The 12,125-nt window shown below is 28.6% G+C and overlaps 1 protein-coding gene across 2 annotated transcripts; it reads left to right on the plus strand.

The window, feature by feature from the left end:
* The first annotated feature begins 183 nt into the window (after positions 1–183).
* Hcs (holocarboxylase synthetase-like protein) lies at positions 184–11,502 on the plus strand. Of its 2 annotated transcripts, XM_088192408.1 has the most exons (14): positions 184–684; positions 756–1,084; positions 1,145–1,283; positions 1,425–2,085; positions 2,149–2,347; positions 2,419–2,543; positions 3,012–3,144; positions 3,210–3,395; positions 8,871–9,017; positions 9,084–9,209; positions 9,278–9,462; positions 9,547–9,647; positions 9,712–9,916; positions 9,979–11,502. In XM_088192408.1, the coding sequence occupies exons 1-14, from the start codon at positions 549–551 to the stop codon at positions 10,163–10,165; spliced, it is 2,859 nt and encodes a 952-aa protein (XP_088048534.1). In that variant the 5' UTR covers positions 184–548; the 3' UTR covers positions 10,166–11,502. The 2 variants fall into 2 exon arrangements, with proteins under 2 accessions (XP_088048534.1, XP_088048535.1); XM_088192409.1 differs by lacking the exons at positions 8,871–9,017; positions 9,084–9,209; positions 9,278–9,462; ... (1 more) ...; positions 9,712–9,916; positions 9,979–11,502 and adding an exon at positions 4,951–5,061.
* Positions 11,503–12,125: the final 623 nt, after the last annotated feature.

Raw genomic sequence — 12,125 nt, forward strand, 5'->3', positions numbered from 1 at the left:
TATGTCTAATTATGAATTTGATACCATTAAATGAAATAAGTATTTTATGAAATTGTTGGAATATTTATATAAATATGTGAATAAGTAAATCAATTTATTACGAAAATGAATAAAAATAGTTTGAATGGTTGTGAAAGTACTTTATTAAAAAAAATATAATTAAAATGTATCGATTAATTGTATGACAGTTGAAAAAATTTGATACTGGCAGCACTGAGCGTAATGTCAGTAGGTCGTGTCTCTTGACTGGTTCCTAATCCTATACAGCCGTCCGTGTGCAATCATGCAAATATTTGCTTGCAAAACCTATCGTAGCACTCATATAACAACTTAAAATACATTTTAAATTCTTATTACACATCAATTGACGTTTATTTTACTCAGAAAATCGTAAAGGGACGACATAAACTTGATAAATCGATTTATTGATAAGAATTATGAACGATACAGGTTGTAAAGTTACGTAATTAATAAGCGATGCATAACACAGAGCCTAAACGATGAATTAGATATTTCAAATATAACTTCCGAATAAAAAAAGCTAAGCCATGTTTCTCAGCTTTTTCTATATAATATTTTCGTATCTCAAAATGTGGCAACTCCAAACGATACGCACAAAGCTGTTACAGCACATATCCTCTAGTTCGTGTATTGCTTTTTATAAAATATCCGAAGTCGCCGAAGGTGTGATAACGTTATACTTTATTTTATTATATTAAATTCATATTGTGTATTACGAAGACTTCGTTTTACAGATTTTATTAGCGCTTGTTCGTCGCATTGCGTGGAACCGAATAAAGCGTATATCTCAGAATTATTATTTGCTAAAAATACCAAGTACGGTTGTTCGCTAAAACCGTTGCAATACGTTTGCCTTTCAACGTGGAAGGCTCCTCCGCCAAATCCGATTCGCATCGCATTCTTGCCTGATGTTCAATCGAGCCTTTGTCAAGAATTGGAAAAAAGTAAACCGTCTACATCTTCAAATGTTGAGATACAAAAGGAGTACATAGATGTTTTGATCGAATGTGAATTAGGAAATGAAGATACTGAGCAAATTAACATTTTACCTGCATATGGAGAAGTAGTACCAATATTTAATACATTTTATATCAATGTATAATAATTTTGTTCCATATTTTAGGAGAGTAATATATGGAAGCTAGTAGCTTGGAAAGCGAAAGATACTAACTTATCATTAGCACTTAATGGTGATATTACAAATCTTACTGTACTCGCAGCGACATTTCTAAATTATGAAACACCAGTCACGCGAATAATGAGTATAATATTTTACTATTTTATTTAACTATATTATAGCTAAAATCCGAATAAACTTGTACATATAAATCGCCTTTTGTTATCTTTATGGCAATTTTTTTATTCTATAATTACAGAGATACTAATCAAATCAATACTTTCAGGTGTTAAATTCGAGGGTTCTCCGATAAAATTAAACGAAGCCGAGTGTAAATCTCTTTCGCATGGCAACATCAAAGGATCCCCTCGACATTGTTTCAAATATATATCCATGTTACAAAATATTAGTAATGACGTTCCAACCGAAGATAAAACTACTAATATAATTGTAGAACCGAAAGTATCCAAAAATAATTATGTTGAAAAAGTAGAAAAAATAGAACAGACTGAATCATCGGAAGACGAAAATTTGATCGTTACTCAAATAAACGATAAGTGTGTCACTCAATTGGAAAGTAGTCACAGTAAAGAAATAATAATTCATGAAAAAGAAAACGGAACTGTCGAAGTACAAGTAGATAAAAGCGAAAAGCACAACTCACATTCTCATAAGATTAATTCTAGAAAGTCTGATTTGAAACTAGACTTGAATAACAAAACAAATGATAAAAACCATTCTAAGCCCAACGCAAAACTCAATTTAAATAAAAATACTCAATCTAAGCTAGACGGTCAATTGACTAACGATAAGAAATCAAGAAAACTTGGAGCATCCTGTCCTTCTTTACCGACAGTAAAACCTCCTAATATTTTAATTTATTCCGAAAGCGCTGTGACACAAGAGAATATTTTACGGACCTTGAAGAGTGTTTTAGATCCTGATAGGTATTTATTACTAAAATACTGTTTAAATTATCACTTATGTATATTTCCTATTATGATTTGTAGATATGCTATTTATTGCACTGGAGATGAAATCAAATTAGAAGAAGCCGGTCCAAGCGGAACTGCTCTTTTAGTAGCTGGTGGAGCTCTAACGGCCAGATCTTCTGCTGCGCTATTATCAGCTCTACTCGGCGGTGCTAGAGTCTTATCTTTATGCTCCGACTTATTAATTTCAGTATTACCGTTCTATCAAACAGCTGAAGTAAATGATATACTATTTGATTAGATACTATATAAGATATAAAATCCTTATTTACATATATATAATTGAAGGTGCGAGAACGTGAACTCGTCAGCTTCACATATGAAAATTGGAAGTCTGTAAAATTGCTCCATCATGTGTTCTGCTATCAAGCTTCTCCAGCAAGACGTCAATTTTCAGCCGGACCGAACACTCAGTAAGATACTAATGAATTAATCTTTCATTTTATAAGAGGCATTGGTAAATGCTGTCATTTCAGAATAATTTGAAATATATAATATATGACACAAACTATAAGCGAGTTTATCAAAACGTCTTGACAATCTTGTTATGATATACAGTTTGTAATAAATCAAAATTTATAATGAAAGTGAAAAATTAATGTTACCTCATGGTTATTCACTCAAAGTTTCACTATACCGTATGAAATGAGTGTTACTAAACTAATGTGAAAAGGTTTGATTTTTAATAATGTTCTTAAAAATTGCTGCTGTGTCCGTTTCATTGATGCTATGAGCTATAAGTCACACATTGATATAAAGAGCTTGAATTAGATTTTTCTAGTATTTTAATTTTTTACTACTACTATATATTTTTCAACCTGTATATTTAATTTCACAAACTTTTCAAGCAGAGTGAAAAAAATAATAATGAATTCTTTTAGCCCGACTGAATATAAAGGCCATGGAAATCATGTTTTGACAGTTGAAGTATTAGCCGCTGAACAAACTTGGCACACTCCGTCATTATTGAGAGCTACTGATGATCAAAATGGAGGAATGGCTGTATTCTCTCAAGTAATTCATAATTTTATAATATTTATTGATTAAAAATATATTTTATCATGCTGTCAATGTTTCAGGTTCACTTAGAATTGGATTCTCGCGAATATCTCGGCGATGAGGCTGCGTCTTCCGAGAAGGCTCGTCTTGGAGTGCTGAGAAAAATCTTAGGCAATCTCGGATTATCGACAGCCCCTTCCCCCATTGTGTCTTTGCTCTCCAGTGAGCCGATGTATACTCCGGCTTATTTTTTAGGAACTTATGAGGTAAGACTAATATTTATCAGCTATATTATTCTTCACTTTGTGTAATGGATTAAAAAGCATGACCTCTGAATGCATTCTAGCATATTACCTGTAACGAAACCCGATAATTACATTACTGTTTACATATTATCTGTACAATAGTTAATAATTTCTTATATGACAAAGGATACTTTAAAACTATTTTTTTTAATTTTTGTACCTTACATTACACATCAATGATCAGCAAGTTTTTATTAAAAAATAATATATTTTCCAGCCTCTTCATAATATTTGAGAATTAATAACTATGTAGTATATTGCAAAACAATATGTGGTTAGTATTGGAGAAAAATTTAAATGATTTTCATGAAGCCTGAATAAAATTTTAAAACTGATTCAATATAATATACATTAACATCAGAAGGATAGAGTGAGATGTCCGATTTGACTATTTTTCTCGGGGTCCTAAAGTGCATCTGATTTTTTAATAAAAGCCATTCAATATAATACACGTTTAAATCAGAGGATTGAGATGAGGTAGCTAGTGGTATGTGGGAGGATGCTTATATAGAGGTTTGATTATATAACAAATATTATTATCTTAGGTAGTGATATTGTCGACATTATTTTATTTATTGATCAGTTTGTATAAAAAAGGTTGCTGATTGTTGATATTATTATATACACTAGTTGATTGTAATTAGCATAATTAATTATTAATTTATGTTATTGCACCATGAGGAAACTCAATAGGTATACATTTTGAGAATTGTAAATAACGACTTAAACTTTAGTTTAAACTAAGCAGTAAATAAATTAAAATTTTTATTACATGTCAAGTCAATGATCAAGTTTTTTATCTCAGTGTTTTACAGTCGAATCATATGAATATTAAGACAGATGTTTTTAACCTAATATAATTTTACTGTAAAATATCGAATAAGATTTCTACGTTGAACGGTAAAACTGAATGACCTTTAATCTCACTTCATATTGATCTCAGCGATTATGAAACACTATCATTGCCTACCTGAATATTATGTCCAATCTATGTAGTATAATAAAAAAAAATATTTAGTTCTGTATTCATATTTTTAATATGATACATTTGCTGCTGTATAATATCAGACATGTAATATTTGTTTATTTTAAGCTAAATATTAACATAATAACATTAATAAATATTTTTATTTATTATTATTCTTGATGGATTAGGTTTGTCTGTCTTTAAAAAACTAATTTTACAGAAAGATGCTCATTTGCTATAAATTTCTATATACCAGGTTCTTGTTAAGTCTTTGCGTTTTTAAATGTGTAATACTTTTACCTTTATATCCTATCAATTGTATAACATTGTCTTATTGGGGTGTAATCCTGTTTTCGGTGTTGGAATTAGGGTTGATTGGCATCCTAAATTATATATTCTCAATCTTTTTTTACAATTATTCTCCACATGTCAATCAATTTTTTTATATCTGATTCGAAAAATAATGTATTTTTAAAAGCAGTAATTTTTTTATGTTGTTTTTATATCTGTTTTTGTAAAATATATTTTTCCACCTAAACACTGTTGCAGGGATATAAATAGATGATAGTCGTTTGGAGCAATATCTGAAGAATACGGTGGGTGAAAAAGGAGTTCCCAAGAAAATCCATTTATTTTTTTCCACCGTCTTCATAAAGGCGAGCGCTATCTTGTTGTAAAATTACTTTTCTTTAATTTATAAGGGAAAGTTTTTGTATGGCATGAGTCGCTTTTGAGCAGACTATGTGCCTGTCGTAATTGTCTGCTTATAATCCAATAACTCATAATGAATTATGCCCTTCATAACCCACCAATTGGATAACATTATTTTATTGAGGTGTAATCCTGTTTTCGGTGTTGGAATTGATTGGTATCCAACCACTGCATTTTACATCGAGTGTTAAGTAAAAAGTCCACTTTATATCTTAATTAACAATACGATTTTAAAATAAATCTTTCTGTTCTAGAATCATTAATAATTTGCATATTAAGATTCCCTGCGCAATATTTTCCTGACAATTTATTAGATACTATATATACCATATACTGCAAATTAACACCTTTCCTAATTTTGTAAATGTTTGTGAACTGATGTAGGCGACACGTTTAGCTTTTGTGTTAGCTTATGAATTGTTAATCTCGGACCTGCTTTGATGGCAGCACTAATATCCTCACTAACAACCCTTACGGACTACTAGCCCTTACGTAGATATTCAATGTCAAAATTCCCAGAGTGAAATAAATTTTTAGAACAACATTTGATAATTTCTAATTTTAATGGCATCCCTGCCCATTGGATTACAAATGTTTTTAACTGCAACTGTCGCATTATGACCAAGTTGAAACTCATAGAGCATAATATAGCTTAACTAAGATTATTTTATCTTTACTGCCATTGTTGATTTAGGGTTGAAAATATCGAAACAAAAATTATCCCATTACTAAATAGCATAATTTATACTGTTAACAAACACTGAAAGAATCGTTAATTTATAAAAAGGTATACATTTTTGCAAATGTTAGAAAAAAAATCGCAAAGACTTATGAGTCAACTTGATAGATAGTAAAGAAATCATTAAAAATGAACATATCTGATTTTGATTCTTAAAATCACGTACATTAATACTATGTGCATGCTAGTTAAAATATTTATTAAATAATTATAAAACCTAATTCTAAATTGAAAAGATAGCATGTAGATTTTTTATAACTATATTTATATCGGTAAGTATAAACTCCTTGTATGTAATTGTTAGTAGCTTTTATAATGTGATAAATGCAGTTAGTTTTAATTTAATAATTTGTACTTGTTTTGTTGAATTGTGGTTATGGTTAAAAGGATGGTGATTGGGCTTGGTGGGGTCACCGGTTTCCTTCCGGGCATTACCCCGCGTGATGATACACCGTGGTAAGAGCCAAAGTTTGACATAATATGCATTTCTAATTTGTATCGCTTTTATCGTACAATATATCAAACTTTCTTTAACTCGTTCGGCTGTTTGGTGTTGCATCTATCACTGAATGAGGTCAATGTTATCATCAACCAAGTAAATAATAATTTATAAGAAAAATACAATCAATACACACTTTACAACAATTGAACCCAATCATCAGAGTTTTGATCATTGTTAGATTTTGTGAATGTTATTTAATATTATTGTTTTCTAACGTGATTAGTTTTCTTATCTTGTAAATAAATTATTTTTCTAAAATTATTGGCAATTGCATTTTTTATGTTTATAAATCATAACAATATTTTAATTTTACACAACAAATTGCCACTTGTGCTTTTTATTCACAATTTTGTAGCTTACTAACATTTTTTATTATGACACTACTATAAATTTTAATCACTTTTTACTTAACATATTATAAATACGATATTGTTAAAATATTTTATCCCGCATTTTATTATAATATTATCATAAATGCACATATTTTTATTAATTTTTTAACACTGTCGTTTGTGATTTTTTGCATATTGGTTAATATCGATATTCTTTTAAATTAAAATAATATTTATACGTTTATAGTAGTCCATTTCCATCTGTATATATATTGTAATTAATGTTTATGGTCTTATTTTTAAAATAAATAATAATCATTGTCCCACAAAATTTGTAAATATTCAATATTGTGTCAGTTGGTGAAGGATTACTATTATATATACTCAATGTTTTTATTTTACTTCTTTAATTCAGCAAAATATTACCTTTACGGTATATTCTATGCGATTATCTCAATTTTTGTATTCATGATTTAATACACTAAATCAGGGGTTGTCAACCTTTTTATACTTACTGACAACTTTTGTAAATTTCTTATTGGAAAATTTCATTAACGCCCACCAACGTTGCAGTAATTCAATTTAGTACACGTGTAAAATATTTTTAGAGAGGGGAAGATTTGTAATACATTATTTAATATTACCTATATATAAAAAACTGGATGTTCTCACCCACTCCTTATGGTCGAGCATAAGCCCTTACCCAATGGTCCATTAGCGACCCGTAGCTTCAACATCCTGTAGGCTTCGCATAGTTAGCTGTGCGCCAACAATTTGCTCCACCTCCGTTCTCGACCTAAGCCGTCATATTTTTTATCGTATTCATATTTTTTCTATAAAATATTTGTATTTTCAAAATAATACATCAAGCAAAAAAGTAATATTATATAAATACACCAATACATTATCAGGGCTTAAAATGAACCAAAGCGAATTGGAAAGCAGCTTGGTTTGTAAGATTATTATTATTAGATCAGTAAAATTAATCGTCTTTTTAGAAAATAAAGTTTATAATTTATTGATAGGCACATAATAGTAATTATTGTATTACTTTAAAAAACAAAGGAACTTTCTTGCTCTATCATAATGAGATAATCGTAAAATTTCTTAATGCACAGTCTAATTGAAATTTCTTTAACCCTTTAATTACCAAGTCTTTTGAGATTACTTTCTTTAATGTTGATGTTGGTTCAGAAAATTATCGTCAATATAGCAAAAGTTGATTAATCGGATTTCGGCAACCAAAGGGTTAAAGAATTTTTACATAACTATAATTAATACGTTAATTGCCAAGCCAAATTTATTTATTATTACGCATTATATAAAAAAATATCAATTAATTAAAACTAAAATATTTTCCCCTGGTTGTTATGGTTTGCATTCAACTGGAAGATGCTGTCAGGTACATTTGGTGTTAAATCTCACTATAGAACCGATGGCGCATACAGTTTTATTTTCGTCAGCAAACTTTTCCGGGCATTGGCACACAAGCAATGTCATTCTTGTTTGCCACACCATGGCAGTTAACGTGTTAAGATAAAAGTCTTAAACTCTAAACTGAACATCACTGCTCTAGATTCTCTGAAAACTTGCAATTAATTGCTTTAATAAATAATTTACTTGTGTTCATAAAATATTTGTAGAAATGCAGTCATTTCTGTATCTCTATTATCTTATTTTAAAATATGCAAATAAATTTAATTGCATAATTAATGATAAAAAAACAACTAATAGGAAACCAGATGTTATTGATTTTATTTGTGTTTGAAGCTGCAATTGTTTTCTATTTTAGATTTGTCCAGTAAAATTAGATGCATAATTACATGAAATGAGAGTACAGATAAGTCAAAATATAAAATTAAAATTATTTTAGAGTAACTATTTCATATATTTTATTTTATTAAATGTGATATCTATAAAAAATATCTATTTATTTTTTGATAAAATAAAAAGTTATGATAAAAATACAATATATGTATATAATTTTATATTATATTCATTTACAAATTTATTTCAATCAATAACAATACAGATATCAATATTAACGTAAGCAATGCAATTTTTACTCAGAGATACCATTTTTTTTATAAATTGAGGGAAAGATTTATAATACATAATACGCATGCATGTTAAAATTATGCTATTTATGTGCGTTTAAGTATGGATATAAATATATTATTAATAGCGTAAACAAGAAGCAGCTGAGTCGGTAGCTGTTGGATGTCTTCATTTGGTTCTTCCAAAAAACATTCCACCGATTGCTTCATCAACAATTACACCTCTTCTGCTTCACGCCTGTCCAGACAACTATTCAACTCTCTTATATTTCCAGGTAAACTAATAATATAAGCATATTTCATACTAAAAAGAAAAACTAAACAATATAAACTGATTTCAGGAATTAGCTACTAAGGATTTTGGTCGGTTATTAATATATTCCGATGTCCTATCAAGCACCCAAGCGATCATAAACGAGCGGACACGAGCCCACGGATTAGTTATAGTCGCTGATCGACAAACTAAAGTACTATTATCCCTTTGATTGTATTATGGTCTTAAAATTTAATTGAGAATTGAAATATATAATTGCAGGGTTTCGGTCGTGGAGGCACCATTTGGTTGAGTCCACCCGGTTGCCTTATGTTCTCGCTGCAAGTCATTGCAAACGTGAAAGATAATATGATCACGAGTCGTCCTGCGCTGTTCCAACACCTAGCTGCGCTTGCCTGCATTTTAGCCATCCGTAAAATGACCGGTTATGAAAATATAGATATAAGGTATGTAAAAATTGCTGCCTTTTGACTGAAAATGACTAGACATTTTGTTAGAGTAACAATATTTAATTTGTGTTTATGTTTCAGAATTAAATGGCCAAACGATATATATTTTGGTACTAGTGTAAAATTAGGAGGAATCGTAGTCAACACCAGCATAATGGGAAATCTAATGGTGTTTAATATAGGTTTGTCACTTTGGAATCAATTGTGTAATATAAATTATGCTAATTTAAAAAATTATTATTTTAGGTATCGGTATCAATTTGGATAATAAAATTCCAACTCGTTGTTTAAATAATATCATATTGGAACAAAATGCTCAATTAGCACCACTGGAGCGCGAAAAGTTAATTGCGCATATACTTAACCATTTAGAGTATTTTTATAAAAGTATTGAACAAACTGGTGACTTTGGTGAATTTTATGAGCTATATTATAAATACTGGCTACACAGGTAAATTAATTTATTTTGTGCATATAAAGAGGATATTTTAAAAATATTTTATAAAATTTTAGCGATCAAGAAGTGTCTGTAATTCAAGATAATACAGATGAAAAAGAATGCACTGCATGTAAGATTTTGGGAATAGACGAAAACGGATATCTGGAAGCGTCCGGTCCTTCCGGAACCATAACTTTAATGCCGGACGGAAACACGTTCGATATGATGAAAGGATTGATAGCCCCCAAAATCAAATTGTAAACATTCCAATATGAAGATTCTTAAGAAATGTGATTCAATTATTCAATTTTGTCCACATTTTTTTTTAATTAAAATTTTGCACCTCAATTGTGACTTGAAAATTAATTTAATTTTTAAAATGATGGAATATTGTTCTGTCATAATTTTCTCATTAAACATAATATAGCATTAAATGTTAAAAAGGCAGATTGTAAATCTAGCCTTTCTTTATCTAAAGAAAGACTCGTAATTATATGATCAAATTTAAAAGGTGTATAAATGTCTGGATAGAATTTAAAAAAACACTACTAAAATACACTGGTAGGAGCATATCTACCTTCGTTTAAGATGTTCCTACCCAAAATATTAGATAGAGTTTATTGGCAAGAGATACAAATATATGTGTATTTTACTTATTAAAAAAACAACTAGAATGTGTCGATGGATAAACTTCCCTGTAAACAGGGAAAGGAGTGACTTATAGATATAGTCAAGATATACAATTTATTATATGATGACTGAAAACATAACGTTATTAATAACATGCTTGATCATACTATGTATATTTTATTAATCTAAAAGTCATTTAAAGTTATTTCTTTATGAATAATAATATATTATGTTGTAGTGATAAATATGTTGGTACATCAAAATCTGTGTTCATTGCATTTATACAAATTATATTAGATTTTCAGAATTATATTTGTGTATGTGTGATGATTTTTCATTTACACTTCTACATTCTTGTATGTATATTTAAATTTTAAAATTAATATATACATATATTATACTTACCACATCTATATTACTGTAATTTATATATATACAACTCCATTGTGCAGTTAGAAAATTATTATCTTTTATAATAATTATAAATGTGAATTTTAGACGTAATTATCTCATTAACCTATTGGGTGCCTAAGACGAATTTATTAATCTCCAAGTCAGAGATTTATTACTATAAGCATGGAATTATTTAAGTTATATTATTTTTATTTAAAAGATGCTATTTGTTAGTAGTGTTTTTTCACAGGCTCCTACATTCTAAATGTGTTTTTAATTATTCCTACACTAGTCACAATATTTTAATGATTGTTATCTAGGTTTAGTGTGTTTGTTTGAATCTCACTTTGCCAAAAGAAATGTTATAAACCCGTCAAAATTTTATCTATGTATATCGTTGGTTGTTAATGTAACTTTTCCGTCAAGCTTTAGTGCTTTAGGTATAATGAGAGAGAATCATCTTTTATTTGTGATTCATTAAAGTCAAATATATCTTTATTGTATTGTTGTCTAATATTAACGTTGGATTTGGTGTAATTCATGAATTCATTAATAAATGTTATATTTATGACAAACGTTTTTTCATTTTCTATGAATTCTATATTTTTACAGTCTATTTAATAATTAAAATCATCGAGAAAAAGAATTTTCACGTCTATCCATAAGAATATGGTTAGATTTTGGAGACAAGCATACTTCATAAATAAATATATGTATTTATGAAAGGGAATCAAATTTAATAACAATATCTTCAAATTTTGCCTACTCTGATGATAATTGACCATTTATTTATAATGATTTTCGTTTAAAATTATGTTATTACATATGCACATCAAAATTTTTTGATTTAAAAACATGTGTTAGTATGATAATGTGAATAAATAGACAATGAAATAAAGTTTTAGTTTAATTTATATATGATTTAAATTAAAACTAAACGTTCAAATAATTTATACTAAAAAATAGTGATAATAGCATAATAAATAAACTTATTATCAGCAACTCTATATACAGGTAGTTGTTGAGATGGACTTCTTAATATCGTATACCTTTACTTTGACATTTTATGTTTCTTAAAAGATCTAGCTATTTTTAGTATTAATTTGATCTTAATATTTTCAACTGGTTACTTATAATAATTTGCTCTAAATATTTTCAAACGTTTAAATAACTTGAAAATCAATTATCTCAAACCTAT

This window comes from Plectrocnemia conspersa, unplaced genomic scaffold (assembly GCF_051122295.1).
Source record: "Plectrocnemia conspersa isolate PC_06_02 unplaced genomic scaffold, ASM5112229v1 ptg000009l, whole genome shotgun sequence".
Taxonomy (NCBI): Eukaryota; Metazoa; Arthropoda; class Insecta; order Trichoptera; family Polycentropodidae; genus Plectrocnemia; species Plectrocnemia conspersa.